The 23,423-nt window shown below is 39.7% G+C and overlaps 1 protein-coding gene across 7 annotated transcripts in view; it reads left to right on the plus strand.

Annotated features, from left to right (window-relative positions):
- The first annotated feature begins 7,830 nt into the window (after nucleotides 1-7,830).
- TNRC6A (trinucleotide repeat containing adaptor 6A) overlaps nucleotides 7,831-23,423 on the plus strand; it is a 105,526-nt gene continuing 89,933 nt past the window's right edge. For 6 of the 7 annotated variants that reach the window (XM_028499484.1, XM_028499487.1, XM_028499485.1 and 3 more), the window contains exons 1-2: nucleotides 7,831-7,991; nucleotides 8,378-8,425. In XM_028499484.1, the coding sequence (XP_028355285.1) occupies nucleotides 7,987-7,991; nucleotides 8,378-8,425 (53 nt within the window). In that variant the 5' untranslated portion in view covers nucleotides 7,831-7,986. Of the gene's footprint in view, nucleotides 7,992-8,377; nucleotides 8,426-8,534; nucleotides 8,595-23,423 lie in introns of all 7 variants that reach the window. The other variant, XM_055090094.1, reaches the window with a different exon arrangement.

Consider the following 23,423-nt stretch of genomic DNA (forward strand, 5'->3'; position numbering starts at 1 on the left):
TGTCCATCGACAGATGAATGGATAAAGAAGATGTGGCACATATATACAATGGAATATTACTCAGCCATAAAAAGAAACGAACTTGAGTTATTTGTAATGAGGTGGATGGACCTAGAGACTGTCATACAGAGTGAAGTAAGTCAGAAAGAGAAAAACAAATACTGTATGCTAACACATATATATGGAATCTAAAAACAAGGAAAAAAATGGTTATGCAGAACCTAGGGGCAGGACAGGAATAAAGATGCAGACGTAGAGAATGGACTTGAAGACACGGGGAGGGTGAAGGGTAAGCTGGGACAAAATGAGAGAGTGGCATGGACATATATACACTACCAAATGTGAAATAGATAGCTAGTGGGACGCAGCTGCATCGCACGGGGAGATCAGCTCGGTGCTTTGTGTCCACCTAGAGGGGTGGGATAGGGAGGGTGGGAGGGAGGCGCAAGAGGGTGGAGATATGGGGATATATGTATACGATACGTATAGCTGATTCACTTTGTTATAAAGGAGCAACTGACACACCATTGTAAAGCAATTATACTCCAATAAAGTGGTTAAAAAAAAAGAATTTTTAGCAGCAGCAGCAGTACCTGATGAGACTTACTTGTTAGGAAACCAGTTTGGTAGCAGTGTGGATATTTGGATAGAGGGAGGTAAGCAAGCTTGGAAGAATCATTCCTTCATCCAATAAATTTTATTAAGGGCCTAATATGTACTAGGCAACGTGCTAGATGAGAAAGATATAGTGAGAACAAGGCAGTTATTGTCCTTGCTCTCTTGGAGCTTACAAAGAATCTGGAGAATCAAAATTAAACAAATAATGATGGAAGTACTACATTACAAATGTGATCATGCCAGAAAGCAGAAGTAGAGGATGCCTTTAGAATATGTAATTGGGAGACCTAATAAAGTCAAGGCGGGTGGTGGTCAAAAAGTCTATCCTGAGGAAGTGACATGTGGTTGAGAGCTGAAGGATGGTAAGGCTGGGTGAAGAACTGGACACGTTTTAGAAAATGAAAGAAAAGCCCTTTGGAGAGTTTTCTCGTGGTCCAGGGGTTAGGACTTGGCACTTTCATGGCTGTGGACCCGCTTCAACCCCTGGCTGGGGAACTAACATCCTGCAAGCCATGTGACATGGCCAAAAAAAAAAAAAAACAAAAGCCCTTGGAATGAATTGTCTGGAGCAAGGAGAGAGGGGTGGTGGCTGGAGATAACACTGGGAGACCTTGCAGAACATGTTAAAGTTACTAGGCTTTGAATCAAGAGCCCTGGAAAGCCTTTGAATTATTTTAAGTTCAGGAGTAAGATGATCAAGTTTTCAGTTTAAGAAAGAACACTGAGGCTGCTGAATGGTGAATGATTTCATGTGAACATGTATAAAGCTGGTGAGGATGTGGCGCAGCAGAGCCCCTCCTGGGATTGGGAATGTAACCTGGTGTAACCACTTCAGAAACACTGTATAGCTGCTCATGTAGTTAAGGATGAACTTATTCTGTGATTCAGTATTTCTATTCCTAGCTATTTATCCAAGAGAGATAGAAACATATGTCTACTGTCCACAAAGAAAGAAAGAAAAAAAAAAGACTTGTACAAGAATACAGCTTTATTCATAGCAGCTTTATTCATAATAACCTCAAACTGGAAACAAGTGTCCATCAACAGGAGGATGGTAAACAAACCGTGGTACATTCATTTAATGGGATAATTCTCAGTAACAAAAAGGAATGAACTGCTGACACATGCAACAATATGAATGACTGGGATATGTTCAGCAAGAGAAGTTAGGCACAAAAGTATATATATATGCATACTATATGACTCCATCTATATGAAGTTCCAGAACAGACAGTACTAACCCATAGTGATATAAATCAGAAAAGTGGTTCTTGGTGTCAGGTGTGTGTGGGGGGGGGCAGGGGCGGGGGGGATCAGGTGAGTGATGAAAAGGGGCACAAGGGAATTTTCAGGGCTGACCAAGTGTTCTATATAGTGATTTTGGTTACACTAATTTTGGTATTTATTTTGACAAATAACTACACGGATGTATTTATGTGTCAAAACTTGTCAATTTTTTTTGACTTCAAATGTGTGCACTTTATGTAAACTATACCACAACAAAAAAAGAAAGGGGAAGAAAAGTGAATCGGTGGCGTTTTCAGGGTATACCATGGAGGGAAAGGTGGTTTTGGGGGGGGGGGGGGGGGGGGGGGGGGCGGGGGCGGGGGGGATCAGGTGAGTGATGAAAAGGGGCACAAGGGAATTTTCAGGGCTGACCAAGTGTTCTATATAGTGATTTTGGTTACACTAATTTTGGTATTTATTTTGACAAATAACTACACGGATGTATTTATGTGTCAAAACTTGTCAATTTTTTTTGACTTCAAATGTGTGCACTTTATGTAAACTATACCACAACAAAAAAAGAAAGGGGAAGAAAAGTGAATCGGTGGCGTTTTCAGGGTATACCATGGGGGCTGGCAGTGGAGAAACAGAGGAAGGGAAAAATAAGAGAAGTTTGGAAACAAAGTAACAGTGATACATTGGATGAGGGGGAGGAAAGGGTCAAAATTGACTCAGGTTTCTGGCTGGGGCAGCTTAGTGCCGGGTATTACTGCTACCTGGGGGAAACTGTCTCTTTGGGGACAGGTTTGTGTGTGGTGGGGGGAATGGGACAGAGAAGGAATAAGGCTAAATTCTTTTATTTATTTTATTTTTGGCTGCATTGGGTTTTCATTGCTGCGCGCGGGATTTGCCGCGAGCGGGGCTACTCTTCGTTGCGGTGCGCGGGCTTCTCATTGCGGTGGCTTCTTGTGTTGCGGAGCACGGGCTCTAGGCACGCGGGCTTCGGTAGTTGCAGCACGCAGGCTTGGTAGTTGTGGCTCGCGGGCTCTAGAGCGCAGGCTCAGTAGTTGTGCCGCACAGGGTTAGTTGCTCCGCGGTATGTGGGATCTTCCCGGACCAGGGCTTGAACCCGGGTCCCCTGCATTGGCAGGTGGATTCTTAACCACTGTGCCAGCAGGGAAGTCTGGAATAAGGCTAAATTCTGACACATCAATCTGAGAAGCATCGATTGTCCCCATTATACTACCCTTAATCCTGTTAATCGTGCCTTGCTAGGTTGTCACTGGAGTAGCATTTCTCTGCTTTTTCCTCAGTCCACAGTAATGGTTCTCCATAGGGTAATATTTCACCTCCACTCCTCAGAGGGGTGGGGGAAACTGCTGAAGGGGTTTGGGCTGTCACAAAGAGGTGGGATTCATTGCGAGGGGCTGGACAGGGACAGTCCCACAAAATGTAGGACCCCCCCCCCCCGCGACATTCTCATGAGTGAAAGCATGTTTGTAATTATCCAGGAACCTAACTCTTTACTTTATTCAGCGTTACTATACACTTAAATTTTCAGTAATTCAATGTTCCCCTAAATTGAAAGAGAATTGTTCTCTAGTTGTTCAGAACTTGACTGAGAGTTGTTCTCTCTTTCAGATAAATTACATCTCCAGCATCACTACAGTTCTTGGTGTATGAGTAGTTATTTCAACACTGCTGCATTTGTAGGAGTCATTCAACATATAGGTGCCAGGATCTGCCTACTTTACTGAGTCTTCCAGTGTAGACCATTACCAAGTATTTACATAGTGAAAGACATTTTATTTTATTTACTTTTCTTTGACTTCTTTATTTCAGATATGTCATTTTATGTGATTTTAAAATTATATTTAAAATTATATATGATTTTAAAATTTATGTGATTTTAAAATTATATGTTAAAATTATATATCATCTATGATCATCATTTAGGGATAGAAAGGGTGGTGTTACAAAATATTTCTTATCAAAGGGAGCTGCGGGGTCTAATACAGTTGAGAAAAAAAGATCTACAATGTAGTGGTTAGTGATCTAGGCTCGGAAGCCAAATTGCTTGATTTTTACCACTTATTTAGGTGACTCTGGGCAAGTTAATTATCTTCATTTGTAAAATGGGGATAACATCATTGGGCTGTGTGAGGACAATGATAATGATCAGTTAATATTTTTAATGCACTTAGAACAATGCATAATTGGCATGTATTAAGTACCAAATAGATTTCAGTGAAATAAAATAACTATACTCTTTCCAGGAAATCTCATTTGTGTTCATGTTTTCAATATCCATTTATACATTATTGTGAAAATTTTTCTAAATTTAAAAATATTTTGAGTGAGCTTTGTCTATATATATATATATAATTTCATGATGGTATTTGGTAGAGACTTGGGAGAAAAAATAATCCTTTCAAGTACATAATTTTTCAAGTATTAGGCTATTCATTTACACTTCTTAGATAAGGAAGAGAGGGTTGAAGAATACTTCAGCTCTGGTAACCTCAGAAACCAAAGGAACAAAAAACCCCAAGGAAGAAAGACAAATGGAGAAAAGGTCTTATTTACGTTTAATTTTGTACAGCCTCTGTTTCTTACTATGCTCACTAAGAAGAAGCAAGAAGCTTCCTGAGATAGTTACAGATTCTTCCAGAGCTATTCCATAAAAAGCTATGGTAGGAAAGTCATTTAATGTTATATACAAATTCTCAAACTGGAAACTTCAACCATAAGGCATGCAACATATTGTATATTCACTTAATCTAGAGAATATGGCATTTGCTTACTTAAACCAGCTATGTTAGTGAAACCCATTACTCTGTACAGAACCTTGTTTCTGGTTTTGTTCCTAATTGTTTATACAAGTAAGTAAAAATGGTGGCACCAGTGGATTTAAAGCTAAATACAATCCAAAGCCTGTTTTCATCCACAATAAGGACCCACAGTTTAAGCCTCCAGCCTGAGACCCTTCCTCTGCTGTTCCCTAGGTGCTGGGTTGGCTGCCCCTTATCTTTCAGCTCTCAGATGAAGCTTTAGATTTTCAAAGAAACCTTCTTTGACCACAGAATCTATGTAATGTTCCTTTGTTTCATGCTTAGCACAACATTTCTTTCCTTCTGTGCACTTGTCATAGTTTATAATTATACACTTTATCAGATTTTTTTTTTTTTTTTTTTTTTTTTTTTTTTGTGGTACGCGGGCCTCTCACTGTTGTGGCCTCTCCCGTTGCGGAGCACAAGCTCTGGACGCACAGGCTCACGGGCCATGGCTCATGGGCCCAGCCGCTCCGCGGCATGTGGGATCTTCCCGGAGTGGGGCACGAACCCGTGTCCCCTGCATCGGCAGGCGGATTCTCAACCACTGCGCCACGGGGGAAGCCCTATAATTATACACTTTATAGTCTGCTTTAAAAAGAAAAAATCTGTCTGCCTCTTAAGACAATGCACAGGAGTAGTTGCTCCTGTATCGCTGAGAACTGGGCCCTAGCACAGTACCTAGCACATATATTTGTTGCCCAGACAGACTGGCATTTTAGCATTCTGGGGTACACAGGTGAGATATGGGCTAAAAATATGAATTTGAGAGTCATCTACATTTAAATAATATTTAAATACAAGAGAAAGGATGGAATTACCCCTCCCAAGAAGAAAGTTGAGAGACAGAGAGGGGGAAGAGTCTGGAACAACGCCTTGGGGGTTCTCCAACATTTATTTGGTACAAAGCAAGAGTTGATGGCAAAGGATACAAAAACAAGAAATGGCTAGAGAGGTAAAAAGAAACCCAGGAGAATGGACTGCCAAGACATTCCGGAAAAGAAGCTCTCTTAAGAAGGCGGGACTGGTCAGCTGTGGCAAATACAGCTAAAAAGTAAATCAGGGGCTTCCCTGGTGGTGCAGTGGTTAAGAATCCGCCTGCCAATGCAGGGGACACGGGTTTGAGCACTGGTCCGGGAAGATCCCACATGCCGCGGAACAACTAAGCCCATGCACCACAACTACTGAGCCTGCGTGCCATAACTACTGAAGCTCATGTGACTAGAGCCCATGCTCTGCAACAAGAGAAGCCACCACAATGAGAAGCCTGCGCACGGTAATGAAGAGTAGCCCCCACTCTCAGCAACTAGAGAAAGCCCGTGCAGCTACGAAGATCCAATGCAGCCAAAAATAAAGAAAAGAAAAAAAAGAGAAAGCGTTTTGAGAGGATGGAAAGAATACACACATATGCACACGAATATATGTATCTTATTGTATATACAGGTATGTATATTGCTGTATCTACCCGTAGGTATGTATCTTGTATCTACATGTAGGTATATATTTTTACTTAATGTACACATATGTATCTTACTGTCTTCCTATATAAGTATCTTACTGTATCTACATGCTTTCACAGTGTGAGCTACTTAGGAACTTGCTTTTTTACTTATTCTATTGTAACCATTTTCTGCTGTGCCATTACTCTTCCTCTCCAGCATTTTTATAGTATCCTAACGCATGCAGTTCAGTTTTTTTTTAAATAGATCTTTATTGGAGTATAATTGCTTCACAATACCGTGTTAGTTTCTGTTGCACAACAAAGCAAATCAGTCATATGCATACACATGTCCCCATATCCCCTCCCTCTTGAGCCTCCCTCCCATCCTCTTTATCCCACCCCTCTAGGTCATGGCAAAGCAAAGAGCCGATCTCCCTGTGCTATGCTGCTGCTTCCCAGCAGCCAACTATTTTACATTCAGTAGCGTATATATGTCGATGCTACTCTCACTTCACCCCAGCTTCGCCCTGCCACCCCGTGTCCTCAAGTCCATTTTCTATGTCTACCTCTTTAATCCTGAACTAGGTTCATCAGTACCATTTTTTTTTTAAGATTCCATATATATGCGTTAGCATACGGTATCTGTTTTTCTTTTTCTGACTTACTCCGTATGACAGACTCTACGTCCATCCACCTCACTGCAAATAACTCAATTTTGTTTCTTTTTATGGCTAATATTCCATTGTATATATGTGCCACATCTTTATCCATTCATCTGTTGATGGACATTTAGGTTGGTTCCATGTCCTGGCTATTGTAAACAGCGCTGCAATGAACAACCACTGTGGAGAACAGTATGAAGGTTCCTTAAACAACTAAAAATAGAACTATCATATGACCCAGCAATCCCACTACTGGGCATATACCCTGAGAAAACCATAATTCAAAAAGAGACATTTACCACAAAGTTCATTGCAGCACTATTTACAGGAGTTCAGTTTTTAAAGCCACGTCGTAATGTTGGCCATTTTGGCCATTCACAATTTTTCACCACCATCAACGCAGGACTTAGTATCTCGATGGTGACATTATCTGTAGCTCTCTAGGATTATTTTTTGAACAGAAGTTCATGCAAGTGGAATTGCTGAGTCAAATGGTCTGCAAAATTCGAAGGATAAAAATCGCTTTTAAACCTCACTGTCATCCTCAGGTATGCATTCTTATCTGAGGAGGAAACAGAGAAGCAGAGAGGCTAAATAATTGGCCCAAGGTCAAAAATAATTAGAAGTGGCGGATTTCAAAAGCAGCGCGGGATCATCATGCTGCGGCTGGGGTAGAATTTGCGGTTTAGGCGATTTTTTTTTTTTCTGCTGTGTTCTGGTGGGGGAGGGGCCGGGCAGCAGGGAAGGAAACTTGTGTCGCAGCAAAGAAGGAGGAGAGGGACTCAAGTCAGAATCCGAGAAGGCCGTGCCAAGAAAGGCTGGGCTCGGAGTTCGGCGGGGCCCCCTGTCGCTGTGCGAGGCGCCTCGGAGGCTGTGACCCCCCCCCACCCACCCCAGGGAGGTGCAGCCGGGGGCCGCGCCGCGCCGGAGCGGTTGCCAAGGGCCTACCCCGTCTGCGGATCTAGTTGCTAGGGCCTCCATCTTGAGGCCGGTGGCCGCGGCACCCCCGGAAGGGGTTGCCGAGTGGGGCATTCACTTCCGGTTTGGGGCCTGCAGCGCCGGCGGTGGCGGCGGCGGCGGCGGTAGCGGGTCGGTGTAGAAAATGGCGCTGGTGCAGCGGCTCGGGCTTCTCCCCGCGGCGCTACGGAGGGCTTGAGGCTCGTGAGCCTCACTCGCCGCGCCCCACTTGCTCGTGCACTTTACACACATGAGGTGAGTGGGGCGGGGGCCTCCCTTCGGGCGGGAGGAGCCTCGGGCGCTGCCGCAGGGCCCGCGACTGCGGGCTGCAGCGGCGGCGCCGGGCGTCCCCGAGACCTCGGGCCTCGGCGCGAGGGAAACCGGCTGCGCTGCTGCGGAGGCCGGACGGGAGGCCCGGAGGGGCCGCGCTGCACGGCTGGGGCCAAGCCGGGGGCTGCGGCTCGCCCGCGCCGCCTGACCGCAGTCGGGGTTGCAGCCCCGCAGCTTTGTGAGCCCCCCCGGGCTCCCCTCCTCCTCCCCCTCCCCATCCGGCCCCGGCGCGAGCCTCTGCCGCAGCAGCTCCGTTTTCATGCGCATCTCTCTCTCTCTCTCTCTCTCTCCCTTTTTCTTTTCTGTTCCAGAGAATTGGAAGCTAAAGCTACCAAAGACGTAGAAAGAAATCTTAGCAGGTAAGAAGGGCGAGCTTACCGCCTCTCGACCTATTAATCTTGTATTTCCACTCTGGCTCGCCCTTGCTGGGTTTAGAAGTTACCCGGTGTCATTTTCTTTCGCACGCAGGGAGCAGACACGGAGAAGAGGCCGGAGGGAATACTGGATGGAGGGATTGCGGGGAGATGCGTAATTACGCGTGTGTTCCTTTCTTTGGGGGGGGGAACACAGAGAAGAGCAATTCTTGTAAACTTAGTTAAAGCATTCTCACCCTTTTAGAATTTAATTAGGGGACTTGTGCATTAATTACTATTGTAAATGGTTGCAGGCATTGTGTGACTCATGATTGAGGCGGCCCTTATGGCGGGCTGTCAAACTGTTTTGGCTTCCCCGTTATTACTTTGTAACTCAAATTGTTGCCTTTATAAAAAGATACTATGTGTTCGCATTTTTTTTTTCAACACATTGTAGTCAGGCGGATTCTGTTGCACTGGAAACAGTTTTGCCCTTGAACTTTACCAAACATAAACTGCGTTTTGTTTTCTTTTGAAAATACATTTATATCTACGTTCGGTGTGTGCTCTTTTTATCAGCTGGTAAAATAATTAAAAATCTGTTCCCAGTAAGTGGTTCTCATTCCTCTTGGAACTGAGTGCTTTTGCACTGGTAATTTAAATCATCACCACAAAGGGGTTTTTTGTTTTTTTTTAAACGATGCGTTTATGGAAATGTTGAGCTTTATTGAGCTGTAATTGCTTAAGCATCAGGGCATTGCACCGTCTTTAATTCTTTTTCACATTCATTTTCTGTCTTACAGTCTTTTCCTTTCTTATTCGCCGTTTTCTTTTGCATCGTATTGGGACACTCAGAAACTTCTAGATTAACCTAATCTTTTGCATCGTATTGGGACACTCCGAGAAACTTCTAGATTAACCTAATCAGTGAGCAGCTTTCTTTCACTTGAACAGAATAAAATAAAATTTCTGTATCTCAGGTCTTAATATAGTTTGTGCTTGGTGATTGTAAGTTTTATGTTTGTGTTGAGGTTCTTAACATTCACAGTTCAAATCATCTGAATATTTTTCAGCATATAGAATCATTTCAAACTGCTAGTCTTTTGAGTTTTATAGATATTAATTTGTTAAAGTGATCATTAAAGAATCTGTTCAGTCGGTGAAGGATGGACGTCATCGTCTTACCAAATAAGAGATTTTCTGTTATTCAAAATAATTACAGGATCATTTAAAGGAAATTAAACCCGATGTCACTGACTAAATAACTGTTGGATATTTAAATAAGTTTTGTCAAAAGCTATTAAAGAAATGATAAGATATGAAACCGTTAAATAAAACAGGTTGAATTTTTAAGGTGTAATTTCAGAAAGGAGCTTGGAGGTATCAGTCTGTTGCTCTTTCTGTTTTTGCTTTGTCAGGTAACTATATCAGTGTAATTCCTATGGAGGTTTTCTGGGACTATAAATGAAAAATTGTTTCTACCACAGGTATAATTTTTATATGCTATTACAGTTGGATAGAACTTGGAGTCTCTGTATCAGCTATGTATCAGAGTCTGAATCCCAGCTTTGGCACTTACAGTATGACCTTGACTCTTGGCAAATCACTTAGCCTCTCTGTTCCTAATCTATAAAACAAGAGGTTTGGGCCAGCTAGTTGCTAAGGTCTGTTAGGTCCCTAGGGTTTTATAAAAAGGAGTCAAGTGTTGTCCCTGGCCACAGAGAGCATGTGCAATCTAGGAGGAGGACTGTCATGGGTACATAAATAACTAATACAAAGTAGATGATGTAAGAGTCAAAAGAAGATACCATTCCATTCATATACTTAAGGCTCTTCAGTTGGTCAGAAGGAATGAAAAGGAAAAACAACAGGGCACTGTGTACTAAGGACCCTGTGAGAGGGGAACATTTCCTAAAGGTTAAAAGTTTTCTGAGGAGGGAGAGAGATGATTAGGTGGGTAAATGCTTCCTTTCAACTCCGTCCTTAGCTCTGTGCTTCCTTTTTCACAAATAAGGAGAGTATGTCTTTACGCATTTGTGCTCTCCCCAGGAAGGCATTATCCTATATTCATTCAGTAAACATTTCTTGAGCATCTTATATTTTCCAAATGGAAGACTAGGCACTAGGGAAGGGAAGAATGGAAGTAGCTGAATTTATTGAATGTTTTTTCTGTCTGCCTGGCACACTTTTCTGAAGGTCTTATATTGACTCATCTGATCCTGGAACACTGAGGTAGGTACTTTTACTGTTCCTGTTTTATAGGTGAAGACTTTGATGCACAAAGAGGTTAAGTAGCTTTCAGGAGGCCACACCACTGGTATGCTTTGGACTGTATTGTGTTGCTTCACAAGAGGCATGGTTCTTCACCTTGAAAATTTGAAAAAATCTTTGGGGCAGCACAACCCACACATACAAGCAACACTTCTAGATCAGAATCTCTCAACCTGGGCGCCGCTGACATTTTGAGCAGGTCATTTCTTATTGTGAGTTCTGCCCTGTGCATTGTGGGACGTTCAGCAGCATCTACCAGAAATACTCAGGTGTGACGATCAGAAATGTCCTCAGATGCTGCCAGAGGTCCCCTGGAGGGCAGAATCACCCACACTGTTGTAGATCTTCATGTTTCACGAAGGTAACCAAACATTTGGATTTTTAACGTTAAATCTTTAAATGTTAAATATCTTTTAATACCATGGAACTCCTAATTCCCATTGTATAGACCCCCTGTTTGGAAACTCTAGCCTCTGAATGAATGACAAAGTTATATTGCCATTCACCTTTCCCTCTGCTAAACTGCAAACCCTCAAGACAGCATGCCAGGTAGCCCGTGCCAGTTAAACAAAATTGGCACAATAGATAAGTTTAGTTGCCCACACGAGGTAAACGATCTTAATTTACTGTTGGCCATTAAAATTGTCACTTTTTGTGGGTATCCTGGGCATTCGAAAGAGAACTGTAATGTCTAGATCTGCGAGAACGCCGTTGGAACTAAATTTTAAAGAATGGAATCAGTTTTGAAAGGCAGAGAAAAAGGCAATGTAGGAACAACAGCAGAAATGAAGGCACAAAATCCAGAAAGTATAGGGAATTTTGAAATAGCAGTAAGTAGTTCAGTTGGATTGGCATATAAGGGTGGGGGCAGGTGTAGAGTTTCTTGAATATCAGGTTGAGGACTTTTTGCATAAATCTTACATTGTGGGAAGCTACTAGGTGCGTTTAGGTAGGGTGGTGATAGGGTAGAAAAATGATAACTAGTGATCTGGGCAAGAGGTGTGATGAAGACCTGAATTAAAATGGTAGTAGAAAAGAGGGGAGAGTGTGAGATACTAAAGATGTGGAATATGGGGTTTGGCAGCTACTTAGTCTGTGATTAGTTGTGAGAGGAGTCTAAATACACGGGATCTCTATCTTGGCTGAATGCGAGATTGACCCAGCCTCTGAACAGAATAGATGTGAGAACAGAAATAGGAGTTTGGAGAGAGAAGATGGTAAGTCACAGTTCATAGTTGTAAAAAAAAATCTCTCGTAACTCAACTTATCTAACTTAAAAAAAAAAAAAATATATATATATATATATATATCTATCTCCAAAGTGATAGAATCATTGAATATTTAGATCTGGACCATGATCCCAGCCAATATTCTGATCCCTTCATTTTACAGATGAGAAAGCTATGGTCAAGGTTATAGTCTCTAACAAGTGACAGAGCTGGGATTCACATAGGCCTTTTGACTCTCACTATAGGGTTCTTACAGCTAAGCAGTATTTTATTTTATATTGCACAATAGAAAAAAGATAACTTTGGTTTCTCCTTTCTTTCTGAAAATGTGAGAACAATTGCCTCAGTATATTTCATGACCATTTTACTAATTTACTGTAATGTAGGGTGTGTTGTCTAAAGTAGAACTACATGCTTCATGTTACGCTGATTTTTTTTCTCCCTAAACCAACCATTAAATGCCATCATTTAAGAGAAGTCGTTAAAGATGCTATGTACCATGTAATGTAGCATCTAAACTGGAACGTATTTATCTGAGACACCTTTATTTGGGACATGCTAAATAAGAAAAGACTAGGGACAGCAGGAGTAAACCAGGGCATTAGGTCTTCCTAGATAAGGTGGACCCTGCTTGGAATTCACCAACTTTATCTAGAAAAAAAAAAAAAAAAATCATCTTCTGATTTTGTTAAGCTTTTCTGTTGCTTTCCTGTGATGTAGTTTGTAGGCCAGCAATTTCATATTAGTAGGTTTCTTTCTAACTTTATTTGGCAGCTGTGTGGTATATCAATTGGTAGAATAAATGAATCACAAACTGTAAGCTTAATTTTAAAATGTGTAACAACCCTCTGGAAATTTTAAATATAAACATCATTAAAAAATCTGAGTACCATTCTCTAACTCTTGTGAGTTTTGGCATCTGAAGTAAGTGTGCAAGTATAAAATACAGTCCTTTACAGTTCTGTTTTATGACAGCCTCAGAAGTATTGCCCATAATTGGAAAGACTAAAATAGATATGGCTGTATATATTCTTGTCAGACTGACTTATGACGTCTCTCACTCAAAATCGAGAAAACGTCCTCATTTAAAAATTTTTAAAAATCATTCTAATCTTCAGCAAAGTAGCAAGAACAGTGCAACAAACACCTGTATCTCCACCTAGGTTTACCAGTTACTAATATTTTGCCAAATTTGTTTTATCATGCCCTCTCACCCCTAAATAAGACAACATGTATCGCCCAAGAACAAGGGCATTCTACATACCAGCAATCAAATTATCACAGTCGGGGAAGTTGAACTTTGTTACAGTACTATTTGGTCCATATTCAAATTTTCCCAGTTGTCCCAATAATGTCTTTTATTATTTATTTATTTATTTTTGGACATTTTGGGGGGGGGTCGGGTAGCTATTTAATTTTTTTTAAAATTTATTTTATTTTTGGCTGCGTTGGGTCTTGGTTGTTGCGCGCAGGCTTTCTTTAGTTGCGGTGAGCCGGGGTTACTCTTCGTTGTGGTGCGCGGGCTTCTCATCACGGTGGCTTCTCTTATTGCGGAGCACGGGCTCTAGGCGCGGGGGCTTCAGTAGTTGTGACACACGGGCTCAGTAGTTGTGGCGCACGGGCTTAGTTGCTCTGCAGCATGTGGGATCGTCCCGGACCAGGGCTCGAGCCCTTGTCCCCTGCATTGGCAGGAGGATTCTTAACCACTGCGCCACCAGGAAAACCCCTAATAGTATCTTTTAAAATGTAGTTTGTTCTTTTCTCTTCGTTCCTTAATCCAGGTTTGCATTAAGTCATCTGTAATTTCCTTCCATCAGGAGCAGTTCCTTATGCATTTCTTCCCCTTTCATGACATGGACATTTTGGAATAGTCCAGACTAGTTGTTTTTGCAGGCTTCAATTTGGATTTGTCTGGTTGTTTCTGTATGATTAGATTCACGTTAAATCTTTTTGGCAGGAATATCACATAGGTGATGTGTTTGTTCTTAGTGCATCACATCAGGCTCTCTCCCTGACCCCTTTGAAGGAAATTAGCTAAAAGTTTACCCAGTACTTTTACCTTTACACTAGCTCAGTGTTTCTTTCATTTTAGGATATGCCAAACAATTAGTTGAAACTGAGGTATAATTTTAAATAGTTGAGGTTACAGTAATTACAAGTCTTTTTAAAATTGGCCAACTATAATGATTGCAGCTTTTTTGAAGGGTTATTCTGAAGGTAGCTCTTCTATTGTAAGACATAAAAGTTGCATGTTTTTGGCTTTCACCAGTAGTAAGCTGAACCCTGGTAAGAAAATGAAACATAGGACTGGGCTTGTGATATACATTCTTCAAAAGAATACCCCAATGAAATTAGAGTGGCCTTGTGCCACCAGAACAGGGTTTCTCATTCTGGATTCCACAGAGGGACCACAGGTGGTATGAGGTAGTTTGAAAAACTGAATGTGTGCTTTAAAAAAAAAAGAAAAAGATGATCCTCAGCATTTATCAGATTTCAAAAGCTCATGGCTCCGCAAATATTAAGGAACATTGTGTTATAGGGAGGATGTTAGAGGAGCTGAATAATGTCAGTAAAAGGGAGATTTTAAGATTTAAAAGAGAGAAAGTAACATTCGACTAAGGCATAGTTTCTCTCAAAAAAACAAACCCAAAAGACCAACGACATGAAAATACAGTTGTCCCTCAGTATCTGAGGGGGATTGGTTCCAGAACCCACACCCCAGCCCATAGCAAAATCCAAGGATGCTCGAATCTCTTATATAAAGTGGTATAGTATTTGCATATAACCTGTACACATTCTCCTGTGTACTTTAAATCATCTTTAGTTTACTTATAATACCTGATACAATGTAAATACTATGTAAATAGTTGTAAATACAATGTAAATGTTATGTAAACAGTTGCCCATGTATGGCAAATTCAGGTTATGCTTTTTGGAACTTTCTGGAATTTTTTTTGATCCTTGGTTGATTGAATCTAGATTTGGAACCCGAGATATGGAGGGCCAACTGTATAGTTTAAATGTCGTATTAAGATGGTCTGTCTTTTAAAATGAATTGCATACTCTGTGTGAGCTGGTTATGAAGCAGAAATCCTAGCATTTCTACTCTTGTAACTAGGGAAAAGCATTTTGAATTTTAGGCAGTAGTATGTTGTGTGACCATGACTCAGCTGACTTCCCGTTTCAGATGGAATGTTCAAAACAGATTGAAACTTGGTTAAGGAATTTTATACTTTGAACCTTACGAGATATTTTCTGCAAACAGCAATTGATTGGATTTTGTATAATAACAAACAAGATTAAACCAAGTCACTTGTTTTGCTATTCTTACTAGTGGTTTTGAGTCAGCCAGCATTTATTGAACAGCTTGCTGCAGTGATATTGAATATTTTTATAATTTTGACATCTGTGTTTTGTTGACTTGGGTCCCTTCTTTCTCTTATTCTTTTGGAGTATCCCCCTAAAACACAAGGAAATAGTGCTGTGTGGTGTGAAATATGCACTAATTTAAAATGTATTTTTAAGCATTACTTTGATAATTGACCATACAAAGGCTGTCAGAGAAATATGTTTTACTTAATATTCTTCTTGTGAATCCCTAGGTGATGTGAGGCATATAAGTGAGAATCTTACCATGTAAAAATAGAAAGGGACATAAAATGTGCATTCTCTACACTGCTGCAAGTTAATCATGCTCAAGCCACAGTTCTGAGCCTGTCACTCACTATTTCTTAGAAACCTCTGCTGCCTCCCTAGTGACTCTGGAATTGAAGCCCAAACTCTTGTCTGTGCTAAGCTTATCTGTTTAGCTTTATCCCTTCTACCTTTTGCCCTGTTCTCAGTTCCTCCTCCTCTGAATGTCTCCTTCAATTTCTCCCTCAATTTTTTTCTCTAACAGCTTTATTGAGATTAAATTCACATACCATAAAATTCACTCTTTTAAAGTACATGATTCAGTGGTTTAGTATATTTACAGAATTGTGCAATCATCACAACTACCTAATTCCAGAACATTTTTTTATCCCCCCCCCCCCCCACCAAGAAAAAAACCCATACCTGTTAGCAATCACTCCCCATTCACTCCATCCCCTGGCAACCACTAATCTATACTCTGTATGGATTTGCCTTTTCTGGACATTTCATATAAATAGAATCGTATAATATGTGGTCTTTTGTCTTGCTTGTTTCACTTAGCATGTTTTCACAGTTCATACATGTTGTAGCACGTACTTAATTCTTTCTATGGGCAAAAAATATTCCATTGTATAGCTGTACCACATTTTGTTTATCCATTCATCATTTGATGGGCATTAAGGTTGCTTTCACTTTTGGGCTATTATGAATAGTGATATGTGAACATTCGTGTGTAAGTGTTTGTGTGGACGTACATTTTCAGTTCTCTTGGGTATGTACTTTGAGGTGGAATTGCTGGGCATATGGTAATTCTATGTTTAACTTTTTGAGGAACTGCCAAACTATTTCCAAAGCAGCTGCACCTATTTTACATTTCCACCAGCGGTGTATGAGTATTCCATTTTCTCCACATCCTCACCCACACTTGTTATTGTTCTTTTTGATTATAGTCATTTTAGTGGATGTGAAGTGATATCTTATTGTGGTTTTGATTTGCATTTCCCTAATGACGGATAATGCTGAGCATCCTTTCACGTGCTTACTGGCCATTTGTGTATTTGATTTGGAGAAATGTCTATTCACATCCTCTGCCCATTTTACATTTGGTTATATTTTTATTGGTGAGTTGTAAGAGCTCTTTATATGTTCTAGATACAAGTCCTTTATTAGATACATGATTTACAAATATTTTCTCCTATTCTGTGGGTTGCCTTTTCACTTTCTTGATGTCCTTTGAAGCACAAAAATTTAAAATTTTGGTATGGCCAATTTGCTGTCTTAACCATTTTTGAGTGTACATTTCAGTGAAATTAAGCACATTCACAGTGTTGTGCAACTGTCACTACCAGTGACTCTTTTCATCTTGCAAAACTGAGACTCTGTACCTATTCAACAATAACTCCCTATTCTCTCCTCCCCTCTACCCTTGGGAACCACCATTCTACTTTGTCTCTATGAATTTGACTGTTATAGGAACCTCTTGAGTGGTTCCTAGAACCACTCGTAATATTTGTCCTTTTGTGACTGGCTTATTTCACTTAGCATAATATTCTCAAGGTTCATACATGTTTTAGCACATTAGCCAATTGATTTTTGTATGTTGATCCTGTATTCTGAAGCTGTGCTGAACTCGTGTGTGTGTGTGTGTGTGTGTGTGTGTGTGTGTGTGTGTGTGTATTCCTTAGGACTTCTATATATAGGACCATATTAACTGTGAATAAAGGTAAGTTTTATAATTTCCTTTCCAATCTTGGTGCCTTTTGTTTCTTTTTCTTGCCTAATTTTCCTGACTAGAACCTATAGTAAAATGTTGAATAGGAATGGCAAGCGTGAACATCCTTGTCTTGTTTCTAATCTTAGAGGAAGAGCATTCAGTCTTAACCATTAAGTATAATGTGAACTGTGGGCTTTCTGTAGATGGCCTTTATCAAATAAAGGAAGTTTCCTTCTATTCCTGGTTTGAATGTTTTTGTCTTGTCATGAAAGGGTGTTGGATTTTGTCAAATGCTTTTTCTGTGTCTATTGAGGTCATGTTGGTTTATCCTTTGTTCTATTAATGTTGTATTACATTGATTTTCATATGTTAAACCAACTTTGCATTCCTGGGATAAATCCCTCTTGGGCAAGGCATATAGTCCTTATATGTTGCTAGATTCGATTTATTAGTCTTCTGTTAAGGATTTTTGAGTCTGTGGTCACAAGGGTTATTGATCTGTAGTTTTCCTTTCTTGTGATATCTTTGTCTTTTGGTACCGGGTATGGTCTGGTTTGGAATCTAGAATCTGGGGTCTTGAGCTGTTTAGTTTGGCATCTACCTCATTCTGCATTGTGCATTAATAATTGTTTTTATATATCCAGTTCCATTTTTTTCTTTTTAATTTTTTCCCACTTTATTAAGGTATGATTAACAAAATCAATTCCATTTTCTTTTCCCCCCAGCAATTAGTGCATTGCCCGTGGATGTGTGTGTGTTTTATTGAGATATAATTGACATCTAACTTTGTGAAAGTTTAAGGTGTACAACTTGCTGATTTGAAATATTTATATGCATGTTTACCCTTGAACAACATGGGTTTGAACTGTGTGGATTTTTATATGTAGATTTTTTTTCCCCCACTAAATACATATTACAGTACTACACGATCTGTGGTTGGTTGAATCGGTAGATGTGGAACTGTGGGTTTGGAGGGCCAACTGTAAAGTTATATGCAGCTTTTTGACTGCATGTGGTCAGTGCCTCTAACCCCTGCATTGTTCAAGGGTCTACAGTTTTCCAATATGATTACCACTGAAACATTAGCTAACACCTCTATCATGTCACATAATTATCATTTCTTTTTTTGTGACGAGAACATTTAAAATCCAGTCTCTGAGCAACTTTGAAGCATATAACATAGTATTGTTGACTATAATCACTATTCTGTACATTAGATTTCCAGAACTTATTCCCCTTAGTTTCAGGAGTTGCAGGTTTGTACTATTTAACAACATCTCCTCGATTCTCCTATCCCCCAGCCCCTGGTAACTGCAAGTTCAGGTTTTTTAGAGTCCACATATAAGTGATAATCATATAGTATTTGTCCTTCTCTGTCTGACTTATTTTACTCGGCATAATGCCCTTAAGGTTCGTCCATGTTGTTGCAAATGGCAGAATTTTCTTCTTTCTCGAGGCTGAATATTATTACTTTGTGTGTGTATACAACACCTTCTTCATTCATTGATGGACACTTAGGTTGTTTCTACATCTTGTGAATAATGCTTCAGTAAACATGGGAGTGCAGATATCTTTTTGATATCCTGTTTTCATTTCTCTTGGATATATACCCAGAAGTGGGATTGCTGGGCCATTAGTAGTTGTATTTTTAGTTTTTTAAGGAACCTCCGTACTGTTTTGCATAGTGGCTGCACCAATTTACATTCCCACCAACAGTGCACAAAGGTTCCCTTTTCTCCATGTCCTCGCCAACACTTGTTACACTTGTTACCTCTTGTCTTCTTGATGACAACCATTCTAAGAGGTGTGTCAATTCCATTTTCTACTGTATGCTCTCCTTTCTTTGGTTGCAATCTTCTTTGTGTCCTAACATTAGTTTAGTGCCATATTTTGTACCTAGTTTCTTGTAGCTAATGTTTAGTGTACACTTATGTGCATCTCTTAAGCACTTCCTCTGCATTACCTAATTTAATCTTCACAACAACCCTCTGAGGGAGGTACAGTTTAAGACCTCTTATAAACGAGGAGACGGAGGCTTTAGAGAAATTAAGCAAGTTGCTTACACAAGTCGGTAGTGGAGTTGAGATTTAAGCCCACATCTCTTTGGGATCAGAGCCAGAGCTCTTAACCTCATGCTGTGCTGCTCAGGAAGTGCTTGTTTGAATAGATTGGATTTAAACTGGTCCTTAAAGAAGTAGAATGTGGGTAGAAGAAAGAGTGAAAAGAGTGCATGTTTGGTGGTGGATGGGGTTAGAGTGTTAGTAAACAGCAGGGAAGAAGGAATTGGTATTAAATTGGAGTACTAATATACATAGAACTGGTTTTTGTCCCCAGAACAGTAATTAGTTCTATTTGGAAGAGTGAGATTAACATCTGAAATAATTAGAAAATGAGCATTGTTTAATTAGAGGTCAGGGTGAGTTTTGTATGAGTTGGAAAGAATTATGAAGGAACTAGTAATTGTTAAGCCTCAAAAGAGGAGTAGATTTAGGAGAGTAGTTTAGCAAACCAGATTTGGGGTCAGCCTTTACCATTGTCTTATACGATACAGGTCACTTAGAGCTTCCAATCCTTGGTTTCTTTTAGTGTCAAATGGGAATAACATAAATTCTGTGTTTTGGCGTTGTGGGTTCAAAATGGATGATCTCTTCAGAGCACCTTGTAAACTGTACAGTGCTCCTGTTACTATGGTGGGGGGTTTCAGTTCTTTTAAAATTCTAATATCACTGTCCTCGACCTACGCTTTTTATTTGAAAATAATTTCAGCCTGAGAGAAATTTTACAAGAATAGACAAAAAGTTCCTGAATAGCCTCCCATCTGTGTTCCTCAAATGGTGATATTTAACCACCTTTGCTTTCTCATTCTCTTTTTACATGCATACTGGTTTTTTTCCTGAACCATTTGAGAGTAACTTAGAGACATGATGTCCCTTTACCCCTGAAAACTTAAATATTATACTCAGCCATAAAAAAAGAATGAAATACTGCCATTTGCAGCAACATGGGTGGACCTATGTTGCTGCAAACGTAGATTATCATACTAAGTGAAGTAAGTCAGAAAGACAAACATTATATGATATCGCTTATATATGTAAACGAAAAAAATAATACACATCAAGTCATTTACAAAACAAACAGACTCAGACATAGAAAACAAACCTATGTTTACTGAAGGGGAGGGGAGGGAGGGATAAATTAGGGATTTGGGATTAGCAGGTACACACTACTATATATAAAATAAACAACAAGGACCTGCTGTATAGCACAGGGAACTATATTCAATATCTTATAGTAACCTGTAATGGAAAAGAATCTGAAAAAGAATGTGTGTGTGTGTTTGTGTACAAACTGAATCACTGCTGGACACCTGAAACATTGTAAATCAACTATATTTCAGTTTAAAAATAAAATAAATATTTCCTAAATTCAGACACTTTCTTAGTAACTACAGTGCCATTATCAAAATTGGAAAAGTATTATTCAGTACAGTCTTAATAGCAAATCTGCAGATCTTACTCAAATTTTGCCAATTGTCTCGTAATACCTTTTAGAGCAAATTAAAAAAAAAAAAACTTCTTTCTGGTCAGAGATTCGATCTAGGATACAGGCTGCATTTAGTTTTCAAGTTGTTTAGTCACCTGTATTCTGGAACAGTTTCTCAGTCTGTCTTTGTTTTTGAAGACCTTGATATTTTTTAAAGAGTACAGGTTAGTTATTTGGTAGAATGTCCCTCAATCTATATTTGTCTGATGTTTCCTCTTGATTAGATTTACATTATGTGTTTTTGGCAGGAATAGCACAGGACTGATGTTGTTTTGCTTATTGCCTCATATAAGGAGGTGCATCATGTCCATTTATCTCATTATTGGCGATGGTAGCTTAAACTACTTGGGTAGGTTGAATACCAACTACTTGGTATATGTCAGGTTTCACCACTGTAAAGTTAGTACTTTCTCTTTGTAATTAATAATTATATTGTCGGGAGTACTTTGAGACTATGTAAATATATTATTTCTCATCAAGATTCTTGCCTGAGTCAATGGATTGCTAAATAGTGATTTTTCTAAGTCCATTATTTTTGCTACATTAGTTGACATTCTACTGTATGATCTGTTCCTTTACCCTGTTAATTCATCCATTCATTCATTTATTCATATCGGTAGGGACTCATGGATTCTTCATTTATTCAGTGGGTTGTAATCCTTTACTAGCATTATTTTATTGCTTAGTTTATGAGGCCAGTAGAAGCCCCCTTCAAGCTCAACCTTCTACTTTTTGAGGAGATCCATACTATGTATCATCTGTATCTTCACTGCCACCTCATCATATCCTATTTTCTTATTTTCTCTTCATTCTTAAGAGGAAGATACGCTGACTTCACTACCGCCTATGCTTCACTACCTGCCTATGCTTCACTACCTGCCTGTGCTTTGTGGTTCAAAATCAAATGCTATCTAGAAATACACACTGTTGCTGCCACCCTGTCTTTAGTCTTCTTTTCTCCACATATTTCTATCACAAATAGGTATTTTTATTAGTTTCTGTATGTGTGTGCTTCTAGAATTGCTTTACGCAAATACAGGCACATGGGGGATATATATTCCTATCTCTTCCCCACTTTTAACGTAGAAGATAGTATACTGAACCTTAGTTTTTATTTCCCCAATTGACTATATACCTTTCAGATCCTTTCATATCAGAATATGGAGGCCTTCCTTACCTGTTTTACAGCAGCGTAGTTATTCCATTTTATGGATGTATCAACTTTATTTAACTACTTTAGCATTTGTAGGTATAAACTACCTGTGGCTGTAAACAAGCTTCTCTTGTGTTACCCCATCTATTATCACCCTCTCTGATACCTTTATTCCTTAACCCCTTTTCTACTTCCAAATAAGTACTAGTCTTCCTTATTTAAAAAAAAAAAACTTCAGTTTTATCCTGTTTTTTTTTTTTTTTTTTCATATCATGGCTAAATTTTTGAAAATCTGATCACGCTTAACCTCTTTTGCAGCAGTTCGGTTTCCATCTTTACTATCAGGTGAAATTATAGCTTTGAAGGTTACCAGTGACTTCCTGTTGTGTGGTGCTAGACTGGCTTTGCTGATTAATTTAGGCATAGGAGGACAAGAAGGAGGAAAAAAGAAAAGGCTGACAAGCAAATAGGAAAAGGAGAAGCAGGAAGGCTGGAAGAAAACATTAAAGTGTAAGGGGAAAAGTAGGTGAACAACATGTTTTGGCAGAAGATGTGAAATTATTTTCAAAACTAGCTTGTAACATACAGTTGGCTTCTGTGTGAAGGTGAGCTGGCTTATGGTAAGTTGTGACTGATAGGCTAGTTGGGCCCTATGGAAAGTAACCCCCTATTTTCTACTATCATTTCTAACAGCAGAGCCTCCATTTAAAAATTTTTGCTTTCTACAGTCTGGAGTTGTCATTAACCTGTCTCTCTTTTGTCATTCTTATTAATATTGTCAACTATTCCAATTTCTTATGATTATCTTGGATTTATTCTTTGCTATTCATTTCCACTTGCCACCATCATGGTTCAGGACATAGCACTTTTACTTGGATTACTGCAACAGTCTTCTCACCCTATTAAGCACATTTATTTCCTACTTTTACCCAGTGCTTTTCCTCCCTTTTCTATCCCAGTCAACACTGGATCCTGAAATTGCCATGCTAACGGTTCTCCATGCTTTGCTGGTGTCCATGCCCTTTTGTGCTCCCTTGCTTGAAAAAGCCCACCTCTCTTTAGAAATGCTGCCTCTTCTTTAAGACCTGAATCAACTTCTTACTGCTCCATGAAGCTTTGCTTAGCTGTAACAGCTCTTATGCATGTCTTATTTTCCTGAACTTGCTTATGGCCTCTACCAAATGATTTCTTGTTTCCATACTGCGGGTGTGCTCAGTTGTTGTTGCTACAAAATTGTAGTTTAAAACCATGTATTCTGCTTGGGTTCTCCCAGTACACAGCAGACTGCTTGACTTTAGGGATCCCCAGGCACATTCTTACTGATTTATTGATTAAACATTGTGTAGGTTATTATTAAATGATTTTGGAGGCAGAGAGTCGCATCATCCAGGTACCTTGAGGGTCTGTCTGCTTCCTTGCTATTGTGTGGATGTGTACTTTTTTTTTTTTTTTTTTTTTTTT

This window comes from Physeter macrocephalus, chromosome 14 (assembly GCF_002837175.3).
Source record: "Physeter macrocephalus isolate SW-GA chromosome 14, ASM283717v5, whole genome shotgun sequence".
NCBI lineage: Eukaryota > Metazoa > Chordata > Mammalia > Artiodactyla > Physeteridae > Physeter > Physeter macrocephalus.